The 15,061-nt window shown below is 40.1% G+C and overlaps 1 protein-coding gene across 2 annotated transcripts in view; it reads left to right on the top strand.

The window, feature by feature from the left end:
• Nucleotides 1–15,061, top strand: part of LOC132818822 (phospholipid phosphatase-related protein type 4-like) — an 86,268-nt gene that overhangs the window by 19,130 nt on the left and 52,077 nt on the right. For both annotated transcript variants that reach the window (XM_060829939.1, XM_060829938.1), the window contains exon 2: nucleotides 11,800–11,985. In XM_060829939.1, coding sequence (XP_060685922.1) covers nucleotides 11,800–11,985 — 186 coding nt within the window. The remainder of the gene's footprint in view (nucleotides 1–11,799; nucleotides 11,986–15,061) is intronic.

Here is a 15,061-nt window from a genome sequence, read left to right as displayed (position 1 = left end):
CATGCTGTATTACTTTATGACTCTCTGACTCTAAATGTAAGTGATTGCATATTTTTATGACTGAAGAAGGCAGTCATTATATTACTGGAAAGGAACTTCTTTTTTATTTACTCATGGGATATGGCTGTCACTATTTATTGGCCATCCCCACTTGTACTTGAGAAGATAGTAGTGATCTATCTTCTTGAACTGCTGCAGTCCATGTGCTGCAGGTCAACCCACAATGTATTAGGGAGGGAATTCTAGGATTTTCACCCAATTTCATTGAAGGAATGGTGTTAGATTTGAAAATCAGGATGATGAGTGGCTTGGAGGGGAACTTGCAGCTGGTCATGTTCTCGTGCATCTTTCACTCTTGACCTTCTAGGTGGAAGTGATTGTAAGTTCTAAACAAATAATTCCTATTGCTGACAGAATGGATGTGCACAATGTAGGGGCAAAGGATTGCATATTGCTAGTTATTCCATTTGCATTTATATCCTTCCATTACTACAGGAAATAATGGGTCAGAATTCCTGCAGTGTAGCCAGCATTTCAAAGTTTGAGTATTGCTGAAAAAAAGACACATATATTGTTTAAAAAATGCACTTTTCAGGATGTTTTGCAAGAATACAAATTCAAAGGGAAAAACAAGATGTAAAAATTTAACATTTGTAAGTTTCTGATCAGTTGTGGTCAGTGGTCAAGTCTGGACAAAATGAAAAAAACCTAGATAGTTTTTTACAATTGCATTTCTTCATGTACATATATGATTCCTGTTGTGAACATTTAATTAAACCATCCATTGTTAGTGTCACTGCTAAGGGAATAAGCATTTACTGTAAACATCATTACAAATTAAGGTAATTATTATGTCTTTTAGTTATTACAGAGATGAGATGCCACAAAAAAAAACTGAAGAAGAAACTCAAAAACAATTTTCAAAGTATTTTAAGCAAGAGTTAGGCATTACATCTCAGTGGTAAATGTTCTACACAGTGTGATACAAAACTAAAGCAGAATGCAATGTTCAGGCAATGTTCCACATTGTGAGAATTAATCTCAAGTAAACAGCTTAGCCTGAGAATTTACTTCATCAGGGAGTCAGAATGTAAGTTTAATTTTGGCATTTTTATTTAGTGTTTTCACATCGATGTTCTTATCTTCTGTTACCACCAACTTGTGGTTGCCAACTTTTACTCTGTTGGTTTGTGTAACACAAACAAACAAGGTTTGTTAAAAGCTATTATTGAATTTGAATGCTGTGAGAGAACTCTGCTATAATCATGCTTTGGGCTGCTGCAGTTATGTCTGAATTGAGCTTCTGCCATAGATTCAGAACTTTGTTGCTGTCCCTTCATGAATTCTGCAAACTCTGGTTTCTCCTGGGCATTGGGTGTCTACGTGGTACTCTTTTAAAAACTGCAGTGTCTTGATAGATTGATTCTGCTCTGAGTTCCTTCCATGGTTAGCTTGTCCTTAACTATCAATACTTCTCCCTTCGAGTCATAGAAATGTACAGCATGGAAACAGACCCTTCGGTTCAACCCATTCATGCCAACCAGATATTCCAACCCAATCTAATCCCACCTGACAGCACCTGGCCCATATCCTTCCAAACCCTTCCTATTCATATACCCATCCAAATGCCTTTTAAATATTACAATTGTACCAGCCTCCACCACTTCCTCTGACAGCTCATTCCATATACGTACCACCCTCTGTGTGAAAAAGTTGCCCCTTAGGTCTCTTTTATATCTTTCCCTCTCACTCTAAAACTATGCCCTCTAGTTCTGGACTCCCTGATCCCAGGGAAAAGACTTTGTCCATTTATCCTTTCAATGTCCCTCATAATTTTGTTAACCTCTATAAGGTCACCCCATAGCCTTCGATGTTCCAGGGAAAACAGCCCCAGCCTGTTCAGCCTCTCCCTATAGCTCAAATCCTCCAACCCTGGCAACATCCTTGTAAATCTTTTCTGAACCCTTTCAAATTTCACAACACCTCTCCAATAGGAAGGAGACTAGAATTGCATGCAGTATTCCAAAAGTGGCCTAACCAATGTTCTGTACAGCCGCAACGTGACCTCCCAACTGCTGTACTCAATACTCTGACCAATAAAGGAAAGCATACCAAACACCTTCTTCACTATCCTGTCTACCTGCGACTCCACTTTCAAGGAGCTATGAACCTGCAATCCAAGGTCTCTTTGTTCAGCAACACTAATTGTAAACTCTTTGTTTACGCTATAGTATATATCCTGAACTCTCAGGACAATAAAACCATAAGACGTAGGAGTAAAAGTAGACCATTCAGCTCATCTAGTCTGTTCTGCCATTCAGTGAGAGGATGGCTGATCTAATTATACTCAACTCCACTCTTCTGCATTTTCCCCATCATCCTTGATTCCTTTACTGATTAAAAATCTGTCTATCTTAATATACTTAATGACTCAGTGTTGGCATCTCACTGTAGTAAAGAAGGCCATATGTTCACTACTCTCTGAGAAAAAAATCCCCCTCAACTCTATCTAAAATGGATGAATTCTACTTTGAGATTATGCTATTTGGTCCTAGACTCTGGCACCAGGGATAACAAACTTTCTGCATCAATTTTGTCACATCCTGTATGAGTTTTATATGTTTTAATATGGTTGCCTTTCATTCTTCTAAATTTCAATGAGTACCGACCCAACCTACACAACCTCTATTTGCTAAAGAAAATTGCCCCAAACCTGAGATCAATCTCGTGAACCTTCTCTGGATTGCCTCCAATACCGGTATATCTTCTCTTATATAAGGGGCTCAAAACTGTTTACAGTAGTCCAGCTGTGGTATGAAAACATAGAAACATAGAAGATAGGAGCAGGAGGAGGCCATTCAGCCCTTTAAGCCTGCTCTGCTATTTATCTCGATCGTGGCTGATTGTCCAACTATTTGCCCCAAGTGCTATATCTAGCTACCTCTTGAACGCATTCAATGTTTTGTGGTAATGAATTCCACAGACCCACCACTCTGAGTGAAGAAATGTCTCTATCCTAATACTCAGACTATGACCTCTGGTTCTGGACACACCCACAATTGGGTGCATCCCCTCTGCATCTAGCCTATCTAGTCCTGTTAGAATTTTATATGTCTTTATGGGATCTCCTCTCATTCATCTGAACTCCGGTGAAAATGATCCTAACCTAGTCAATCTCTCCTCATACATCAGTCCTGCTATCCCCAGAATCAGCCTGGTAAGCCTTCACCACACTCCCTCAAGATCAAGAGCATCTTTCTCAGAAAAGGAGACCAAAACTGCACACACTATTCAAGATGTGGCCTCACCAAGGCCCTGTATAACTGCAACAACACATCCCTGCTCCTGTACTTGAAAGCTCTTGAAATGAAACATCGAATTTCCTGTTCCTTGGATGCTGCCTGACCTGCTGCGCTTTAACCAGCAACACATTTTCAGCTCTGATCTCCAGCATCTGCAGACCTCACTTTTTACTCTTGAAATGAAGGCCAACATACTATTTGCTGCCTTCACCGCTTGCTGCACCTGCATACCTACCCTCAGCGACTGATACACATGGACACCCAGGTCCCGTTGCACACTTCCACCTCCCAATTAACAAACATTCAGGTAGTAATCTGTCCTTGTTTTTGCTTCCAAAGTGAATAACCTCACATTTATTCTAATTAGCCTGCTTCTGCCATTGATTTGCCCACTTACCCATCCTGTCCAGATCATGCTGGAAGATAGAAGATAGAACATAGAACATAGAAACGTACAGCATAGAACAGGCCCTACGGCACACAGTGTTGTGCCAAGAATTAATCCTAATTTAAAATAAAATATCCTAACCTGTGTACCCCTCAATTCACTGCTGCCCATGTGCATTTCCAGCAGTCACTTAAATGACTCTGCTTCCACCACCACTGCCGGCAACGCATTCCATGCATTCACAACTCTCTGCATAAGGAACCTACCTCTGACATCCCCTCAATACCTTTCTCCTAATATCTTAAAACTGTAACCCTTCATGCCAGTCAATCGTGCCTGGGGAAAAGTCTCTGGCTGTTGACTCTATTCATGCCTCTCATTACCTTGTTATCCTCGATCAGGTCACCTCTCTTCCTCCTTCTCTCCAGACAGAAAAGTCCGAGCTTAGTCAAGCTCTCTTCATAAGGCAACACCTCTGTTCCTCCACACTGCCAAGAATCCTGTCTTTAATCCTATATTCAGCATTCGAGTTCAACCTTGCAAAACGAATCACTTCGCATTTATCCAGTTTGAACTCCATCTGCCATTTCTCAGCCCAGCTCTGCAACCTGTCTATGATGTGCTGCAGCCTGCAAGAACCCTTGATATTATCAACGGCACCTCCAACCTTTGTGTCATCTGCAAATTTACTAACCCACCTCTCAACCTCCTCATCCAAGTCATTTGTAAAAACTACAAAGAGCAGAAGCCCAAGAACAGAGCCCTGCGGGACACCACTCAACATTGACCTCCAGACAGAATACTTTCCATCTACAAACACTCTCTGCCTTCTGTCAGCCAGCCAATTATAAATCCAGACAGAATTAGTGTGTCTTCTACTGTGAAAGCTATTTCAAAGGATTAATTTAATGACCCTGCCATTTCCTGGTTCCCCATTATTATTCATGATTAATAATAATAATAAAGTATTTTTCTTCTGGTCCTGAGTCTCGATCAGTCTCAATGTCACAGTAGCATCATCATTAATGAAATTAATTTCCCACTATATTACAAGAAAGAAAGCAATTTATTATGCAGTAATATGCAGACGGACATAAAAGTAAAATATTATGGATTCTGGAAATCTGAACTATAAAGAGAAAATGCTGGAGAATCTCTTCACAGATGCTGGCATATTACTGAGTTTTACCAGTATTTTCTGTCTTAATGCAGAAGAATGTGTTTTGTAACCATGCGACCTCTCGTGTTAAGCTCAACGGAATGGTGCATTCTCAGAACAGCAGTGTCCTCCTGGCACTCACTGTTACTAAGGGAACCAAGGGTATCAAAATTAAATCCAGGTAGTTAGTAGAGTTTTATTTTGAAATGTTCATTATGGCCAAACCTAGATGTTTCTTTTTAAGATGCATCGGTAGTGCCTATAGTCTGCTTTAGCCTTTTCCTCCAGCTAACTCTGAAATGACCTCCTTATCAAATGTGGGACTCCCACATGGCTCCGCTAAAATGAGCTTAACCCAGGAGATTGGTTGTTTTTAGCAGCACAGCCAAAAGACATGTATGAAGCAGGATAGAAAATCCTGTCTTTTATTTCTATTTTAGGTCATTGTATCAGTGCAACCCTACTATTGCAATCTTTCACTCACTATTATATTATAACATTGTTATTGTTGATTATTCTGTGCTCAGTATATAAATACTTATAGCAATCCGCTACAAAAAACATAAATCCTGCAGCCAGTGGTGAAGGAGCCAACAAGATTAGTAAAGACATATATAGGTCACCTACAGTCAGAAACAAGAAATTTATAATGGAGAACAAAAAGATGACGAAACCAATTAAATGCATAAAAAAATCACAAGGGAAGACATAAGTGACATCCTAAAAATATAGGGTTCCTCAGGGTCTGATGGAAAGCAGGAACTGAATCAGTAGGAAAATGGTTTTGGGGATAAAGACAGATATATGCCCAGAGTCTGATAAACATCTTCCCAGATTACTAAAGGAATTAGCCCTAGATATAGCAGATATGTTAGTGATTGTCTTCCACAATTCTAGAGTATCTGGAATGTTCCTATGGATCGAAAATCAGCTAATATAACCCTATTATTTGAAAAGGGAGATGGAGAACAGACAGTGAATTATAGACCAATTAGCTGGGTATTGCTAGTGAAAAAGAAATGCTTGTGTCCATTATTAAGCAAGTTATAATAGAGCCCTTAACAGATAGTGAAATGTTTGGACAGATTCAGTATGGATTTTGTGCTTGACAAACCTGCTGTAAGATTTTGAAGATGTAATGGTAAAGTAGACAACGGGAAACTAGTAGATGCGATTTACTTGGATTTTCAAAAGGATTTTGACACAGAAGAGATTAACATGTAAAATTAAAGCGCATAGGATTTGTGGTCGTGTACTGAAATGGATTGAGGACAGGTTGGCAGACAGGAAACAAATAAAATAAAGGGATCTTTTTCCATGTGGCAGACAGTGACCAAATGAGTACCATGGGGATTCGTGCTTAGACCCCAGCTATTCACAATATATATTAATGATTTGAATGTGGAAACTGTGTTGTCGCTAAATTGGTAGATGACACAAAGTTGAGTGGGAGGGTACAATGTGAGGAGGATGCAGAGAAGCATCTGCACAACTTTGACAAGTTAACTACATGGGGATATACATGGCAGATACAGTATAACATGGGTAAGTGAGGTTATCCACACAGTTATCAAAAACAGGAAAGCAGATCATTACCTGAATGGGGATGCCTGTGTGGAAAGGGAGGGGTGCAATGCGACCTCAGTGTCCTTATACATCAGTCACTTAAAGTAAGCTGGCAGGTGCAGCAGGAGCTGAAGAAGGCAAATGATTAGCCTTCATAGAGAGAGGTTTGAGTACATAGTAGGGATGTCATGTTGCAACTGTACAGGGCACTGGTAAACCTGGAGTATTGCATTCAATTTTATTCTCCTTATCTGTGGAAGAATGTTCTGGCTATTGAGAGAGTGCAAAAAGCATTTACAAAGCTGATACTTGGGATGGTGGGACTGACATATATGGAGAGACTGGTTCACTTAGGACTATATTCATTATATGGAATTTAGAAGAATAAAGGGGACTTCATGGGCACCTTTTAAAAATCTAATAGTATTTTACAGGGTAGTTGCAGGAAGAAAATTCACAATGACTGGAGAATCCAGTCTAAGGATAAGGGGTAGCCCTTTTAGGATAGAGATGAGGAGAAATTTCTTCACACAGAGAATGTGGATCCTGTGGAATTCTCTGCCACAGGAAACTGTTAAGGTCAAAATATTGAAAACTTTCAAGCAAGTTGTACATATAGCTCTTAGGCCTAATAGTTATGGGGAGAAAGTAGTAACAGAGGACAGAATTAGATAATCAACCATAATCATATAGACCAGGTCAGAAGCACCAAACTGCCTACTCCTCCTAGATTCGATATTTCTATGTTCCATGTTGAAGAAAAACCACCTTGATCTCATCCTCAACAGTCTCTCTGTTCATATAGTATTGGTAGGTGTGACTGTTGCCCATGTTAAAATGAAGTCCCGCTTTCACATTGAGGATACCCTCCAGCATGTGTGGCACTACTACCATGCTAAATGGATAGATCTCAATGATATAGCACCTTATAGCTGGAAGTCCATGAGGCTGTGTAGGCCATCAGCAGCAAGAATTGTATCATCTGTAATTTCTAACTTCACGGGTCTTCAATTTCCCACTCCAAAACCATCACAGTAGAAGATCAAGCTGGATTCAATGAAGAATGCTGGAAGCATGCCAAGAGGAGCAGCATGCATACCTAATAATGAAGTGTCAACTTGGTGAAGCTATGTCACAGCATAGCGTGCATGCCAACCCATAAAATTAGCACGAAATAGCCAAGTGAAACAATGGATCAGGTGTAGGCTCTGCAGTCTGCCACATACAATGGTGAACGGTGGTGGACAATTAAAAACTAAATGGAGAAAGAGGCTCCAAAAAGTTTCCCATCTTCAATGAGTGTAGTACAATAGTCCAAAAGTAACAATGAAAGCATTCACTGTTTCCTTCAGCCAGAAGTGTCAGCGATCACAGATGTCAATCTTCAGCAAATTCAATTCATTCCTCAGGATATCAAGCAATAACTGAAGGCATTGGATACAGGCCCTGTGTTTGACTTGTGCTCCAGAACAAGCCATGTCCCTGAACAATTTTAGTACAGCTATCATACTGGCATCTGCCTGTCAATGTAGAAAATTGTCCACAAAAAAGACATATCTAAGCCAATTACCAGGCTGGTAGTATACCCCGATCATCAGATAGAATTTCTTTTTCTGGAGACTAATGATGTTAAGGCATATGAGAGAGTGCAAGAAACTGGCGTTGAAGTGATGGTTAGTTATGATCTAGCGTGGCATGGCAGGCTTGATGGGTTCAATTTCCTCCTCCTATTTCTCTGCTCCTATGTATTATGCTTCAGTGTTGGAGAGGCGAACGTAGTTGCTGCTGGTGTCATCGGAAACATATTGCACCAGATCTTACTTGACCAATGCATCATACGGTGTGCAACATTGGTTTTCCCTGGAGACTTGAGCTCAAATGCATGACTCACCAACCAGAATGTAGAATGCTTGTTGAAAATTACTACACAAAGACAAAGACTTCAGCGCAGTATTTCAGGAGAGAGTTTCACTGGCAGAGATGAACCCTCTTAACTGTTGATCTCTCATTCGAAGAACTCATTTGAACAGCCGGTGCAGGCACAATAGGCCTAATGGCCTCTTCTGCACTGTAACAATTTTGTGATTTTGTGATCCCTTCAGTGATCTGCTAGCAATTACAAAAGATGTGGAGGTTTGGTTGCCAAGATCCTGTCCTTCACGCATGAAAATCCACAAAATGCATTGTTTTGAACTGTACTGGGTACAAGTGTAAAACGTTAATATATTTTTTAGAGGTTATAGTAGAGAGCTACATGTCTGCACATTTAGTCAATTTGATCACACTGAGGGAAATAATGGTGAACAAAACCTTCTAAATGTCCTTTGATATGGGCATCATATCAGGGGATTGGAGAATCCTTCCCTCAGTGTCGAAGAGTCCAAGACTAGAGGACATAGGCTTAAATTGGGAGGGGAAAGATTTAAAAGGGACTGGAATGGCAACTTTGTCACACAGAGGGTGGTGCATGCATGGAATGAGCTGCCAGAGGAGGTGGTGGAGGCTGGTACAATTACAGCATTTAAAAGGCATCTAGATGGGTAAAGGGGGATATGGGCCAAGTGCTGGCAAATGGGACGAGATTAATTTAGGATGTCTGGTCGGCATAGATGATTTGGACTGAAGAGTCAGTACAACTCCATGATTCTGTGACTCCAATTGCAAATCTCACTTCCTTATTCAAAAAGGTTTGAAGGATAAATGCAGCAACTGTAAAGCAGTCTGTTTAACCATGCTGGTGGAAAAGCTTTTACGAATGATGTCTGATGGAAGCAGATCCTGCTGTGGAGTTCAAAGAAGAATTGTTTAAGCATTTGAGGTTTTCCCAAAAAAATTACAGTGGGGGAAGTAGCACGAGCTGAGTTGCATTGCGAGAGAGCTGTTGGGGACTTGACAGACTGATTGACTTGCTTCTGTGTTGGAAACTTTCTGTGGTTCTTTGGATATAAGCTTTGCTTGTTACAAATATCACTTATGTCACCAAAAGCATTATTGTCTACTAGAAGTACTCTAATATTTCAAACTAAATCAATCACCTGTTTGGATTTGTGCAACCAAATACAATTCCCCAATTTAGGAACTGCAAATCTGTAATTGAAGATGGCTTTCATCTTTAGATTTAGCATGGGTAGCCAGCACCATTGTCAATCGTTCTGGACAGATTTATTGACTTGATTTTCTCAGTTAATACATCATTTTACTGGCTGCTGTCCCCAATTTTATTTTCACCATCTGTAGGCAATAGCTTGATCATCAAAATAAACAACATCAATTTTAATGACAGCTGCAAGGTCATTGATGACATGAGGAACAAAGTTGACTCAGTTTCCTGACTGAATCAATAAGAGCTGTTGGGATCGGGTGGAAAATGTATATTAATCACATGGTGCTTCCCATCCCTTTCTTCATCATAGAATACATCGCAGAATCCCTACAGTTTGGAAGCAGGCCATTCGACCCATTGAATCTGCACCGATCATCCGAAGAATATCCCACCCAGATTCACCCCTCAACCCTGTCCCTGTAACCCTGCATTTCCCATGGCTAATCCACCTGTACATTTCTGTACACTATGGGGCAATTTAGCATGGCCAATGCATCTAACCTGCACATCTTTGGACTTTGGGAGGAAATCACGGCACTTGAGGACATCCACCCTCACACAGGGAGAACATACAAACTCCACACAGACAGGAGCCCAAAAGTGGAATCAAACCCGGGTCCCTGGTGCTGTGAGGCAACACTGCTAACCACTCGGCCACCATGCTGCCCTAAGCCACTGTGCCGCCCCTCTGATTCACTGTGCCACCACTATGTGCAGCCACTATGAGCCACCATGAGATACCATGCTGTCCCTATTGTGAACATTTATCATAAACACCATCTTTCCAGTCATGTTAAAGAAAATATAACTGTTTTTGTTCTCTCAAAGTTTTAGAGTGGCGATTACTCTAATCTTGTATCAGCTAGCAGGAGAATCACTTGTTTATTGAACATTTGAATCATTACAAGCTGACTAATTAACCCCAAAATAACAGATTGTTAATGTTGGGATATTTGTTGCCTGTGTGTTCTTTGAGCTTTGAAGTGGGTGGAGGTCTGATAGGTGCATTACTGGAAAGCTAAGATAAAACATCAGTATTTTTGCAATGAGTGATTGATATTCTCTGCTGTGAAAAAAAAGGGATCGATATCTTTCACAACTTTTCCTTTTAAAGGATTTGCTATTGCTTATATCTCAGACATCATTAACATGAATTCATTCTTTCTCTACTGGGAGAAGTTAAAATGACCAGGTTAGAATGAGCTTATCTGCTCAGTTGAAATTAATTCGATAATGAATCAATTATATCGGCAGAAAATCTTCTACAGAAATCAAAGTTTTTGAATTTAAATCTTTCAATAAACCATTGCAGGTCCAGAAAAGACTCAAAATAACCAAAACATTGCCTAATTATATTTTTAAACAAGCAGTTGTAGTGTCTGGATTGACATAAATATGCATAAAGGTTAGACCAGTTCAGGCATCATCTGAGGAGACGGAAAATTGACATTTCAGGCAAAAGAAGGGCTTATGCCCGAAATGTCGATTCTCCTGCTCCTTGGATGCTGCCTGACCTGCTGTGCTTTTCCAGCAACACATTTTTCAGCTCTGATCTTCAGCATCTGCAGTCCTCACTTTCTCCTAGTTGATTTCAGGCAAAAGCCCTTCATCAGGGCATAAATATGACTCTAGACCCACCAAATATGGCTGATTCTTAACCACCCACTAAAATGGCTGAACTAATCTCCTGAACCCCTACAATAAAGGGCTTCACCAATTCCAACAAAATGGCTCACACTACTTCCTCAATGGGAATTATGGATTGGCAATAAATGTTAGCCTTATCAGTGCATTCACATGTTGTGAATGAATAAAACAATTCCAAAGGTTTCTCTCATAACAGTCATATAATCACATTCACTTGATTGTATTTTAATGCAACTTATTTCACATGTACCATGTAATCAATACTGTACTCCCATTCTCATTACTATTCCTCAGTATACTGTAGCTTAATTACTATATAACATATAAGTTCTCCAAATAGTCTTTAAGTAGTAGCATGTAGTTAAAAGTATAAAAATGCAAGTATTTGCATGAGTGTGTGTGTGTGTGTATATATATATATATATTTTATATATATTCTCCTTTTTTTCCTGATCCTTTCCATAACAGTAAAAATTAACTAAACCTTAAAATATTGTTTGTGACATGGATTGTGTGAATAATTTAGTTTACATAATTTAATCAGCTTTAGATTAATTTCTGGAATAATGATTATTTTAGTGGCGAGTGTAGATAAGTTGTGATCTAGCTCACGTTTCTCATTTTCTCTTCTCAGTTACCTATATTGGCCTCGTCAATTGTCAGCCTTTACTTCCTGGAGCTCACGGATGTCTTCAAACCAGTTCGCTCAGGCTTTAACTGCCATGACAGGACACTCAGCATGCCGTATATTGAACCAACTCAGGAAATCATCCCCTTCCTCATGTTGCTTAGCTTGGCATTTGCTGGACCTGCAGCCATGGTGCGTATTTTGTTTAATGTTCTTTAATACTATGAGATTCACCTTCCACCTGAAGTATGACACTTAATTATGTGATTGATTTTAAAGTCCTGTGCTCCTCACCTTCATATTCATGTGTGAAACAAATCAGTGAACATCTTTTACACCGTGCATAATTTTGTGTTATTCTGCAGGCTTGATTTAGAAATCCATTGCACATGACACTAAGATGTTGCACATGAATATTTTAAGGGTTAGTTCTGATTTAAAATAATGTTAAATAGCTTGTAGCAGAATGTGATTTATCCATGCTTTCTTTCGAGGCTTTTTTCAGCATTCTGCCACAGTCTAATACACCTGAGAGAGATAGAGCAAGTTAATGGATTCAAGAACACGTAAGACACTTATCTTTCACAATATCACTGTCTAATTGTCACCATCCTTATCAGAAAAAGCCAAACTTCTGCTTTACCCATTGCCTTTTATTCTGTATTCGCTATTGCATATTGTAGATCAGAGGAGATGGAATTTAATGGTGATAACAGGGGTCATGGTAGGAACCAATCCCATGACTGGAAAACCAAAAACTGAATAGTTCTGGCATCATCTAGAGAGAAAGCACTGTTAATGTTAGAACATTAGGAAACTAGTGTCACCCAAATGGCCACTCCTGGGAGACTCAATGGAATTTAAGTCCCAATCAGGTACATACCTATTTGCTGCCGGAATTAAATTCTGGAGCAGAACAAATGTTCTGAGAGCTGCCAACCTCAGAGACCAACAAAGTAATTACTAGCATCTCAGTACCAGCAGCAGCAGCACTGGGAGTGGTTGCCACTGCCAATAATTCAATGCACCCTACACCATGGATTGTCTGTAGAACGTTAGGAAACAGGTGAGTGGGGCAAATTTGCTAGAGACAGACTTGATGCAATGGGATTAATTTTGAAAGGCAGAAGGGTTTCTTAATTCAGACATCTCTCTTCCTACTGTTGGGCACCTCTATCGAGTACAGAGAGTGTGAGAGTTTGTGGTGAGCCTGTGGAATTCAGAAAACAGTCAAGAAGGGAATTAGATATAGTTCTTTTGGCTGTAGAGTTCAAAAGGTATGAGGAGATAGTGGGAACAAGGTACTAAGTTGGATGATCAACCATGATATTGAATGGCAGGGCATGTTTGAAGGGCTGATTGGCCTCCACCTGCTCTTATTTACTATGTTTCCCTGAACCACTCCCAACCAATCTCACCCAAATCAGATCTCAGGTCTACCCACACAAAACTGCCAAAATAATTCACAATTGTTGCTGGCTAAATCCAGTGCTGGCAGAGTGAGTCCCTTGTAAGTTCACTGACAAGGGACTGGCCTCTGGTGGAAAGGCTGCTCACATTTCTGCTGTGAACTTAGTCAGAGGGAAATGAAGACTCACCACCCTCCATCATCCAACAATGCACAAATATTTTTTGAGAATATCTGAATTACATTTCTCACAAAATGCTACCACCCTAAAAATACCTTAATGGATTTCAACCCCATGTACACAAGGGCTGGAATATTGTAGTTTCTACCTTTTTTACTATCTCTCCAATTTTAGCAATTGACATGGTATTCATTGCAATAGTAAATGCTACATTATTTCCCCATATAGTAACTCCTGATATTATGCAGCTTTAAACTAGAGATTTCACTTTCATCTGCAAGGCATTCGGTACCTAATTGATTGCAAGGTTTTCTGGCTCCTAGTTAATTGAGTTTTTTTTATTGATTGGGTTTAAATCTGTTTATTTCCTTTACATCCTTCCTCCCTGCAACTTTCTTGAAGCTGCTTACTCAGGGTCACCTTTCTTACAGGCTTGCCTCTGCTCATTTTTCCAACTTCTCCACCCCCTTCCACTCCCTCCCCCATCCCCCACAAGCTGATGCAACTCTCTTCCATTCAAATCCCACGAATCTTCTTCTTTGTCCTACAACCTTTTTGCAGTTTACTGGTACCCCCATTGCCCTAACAGCCTCCTCCTTCCCCAATTCCCTTGTACAGTCCACAAACGGAGACAATCAAGGGCATAGACCATGATAAATGTCCTGACCCTCAGCAATGGCACAAATCCTGACAATGGCAAAAGTCAGTGGTCAAGCTTATGACTGTATTTGCCCAATGCCCCCTCCCCTAATGTATTTTAAACCTTGCTGTCAGTCAAATGGCTACCATCACTGCAACTTCCCAAACTGCATTATGGCCAGGTTTGGGCAGGTGGATGTTGCGGTGAGGGGAGATTGTGTAACAGCATTAGATTGTGTACAGGATTTGTTAGTACATCGTTTCTACCATGGAGAGCGCGTTTGCCACACTTCCTCACTTGAGTATAGTTCTCTGGCATCACTGGAACATTAGTCAATCCAGGAATGAATTTATAAAAATTTTTTGTGTTTGTATTGTGGAGTTCAGCTATTGAATGTCAGCATGGTAGCTTCAGTAGTGCAAAAAGGTCATTGTGACCCACTTTTGACTAGCTTTCGATTCAATTTAAAAAAAAATTGGCCACTGTGGAAATACCTTCTTTGATTAGTAATTGAATCTGATGTATTTCATTATCAGTTGATGAATTTTTGGAGTTACTGCTGGAATTAGTCTAGGTCGGCAGACAGTCAGTTTATACTGGTTGAGCAAGTTAACTTGCTGAGATGGGGAACAAAGAACAAACAGCACAGGAACATGCTCTTCGGCCGTCCAAGCCTGCTTTCATTTCACAACCTAATACCAATCTCAAACACACTTGCATCAGGTTGTTAACTTTAAATTTGAGGATGATAGCTACACAAGGTTCAGATATGGGTCTTCCTATGATGGGATTCTTGGCCCACATACTTTTGGGTACTGAGTCAGGAGAGAAACTGAGTCGTGCGACGCTGGTTTCAGAGTGCAAGGTTTGCTTCCTTATCTCTTCTCAGTCACTGTTGTGCTCCCATTAAAATGTTTGGGATTCAAAGGACGATACAGTTGGATAGACAATTGTAACCCTTCTGAATGATTGTTAGCAAGCTGTTCCCATTCATTAAGATCGATGTTATATTACATCCAGGTGCGATGAGATTAACTGT

Source organism: Hemiscyllium ocellatum, chromosome 9, assembly GCF_020745735.1.
Source record: "Hemiscyllium ocellatum isolate sHemOce1 chromosome 9, sHemOce1.pat.X.cur, whole genome shotgun sequence".
Taxonomy (NCBI): domain Eukaryota; kingdom Metazoa; phylum Chordata; class Chondrichthyes; order Orectolobiformes; family Hemiscylliidae; genus Hemiscyllium; species Hemiscyllium ocellatum.
Note: the sequence above shows the minus strand (reverse complement) of the source record. Positions and strands in the feature narration are given on the sequence as shown.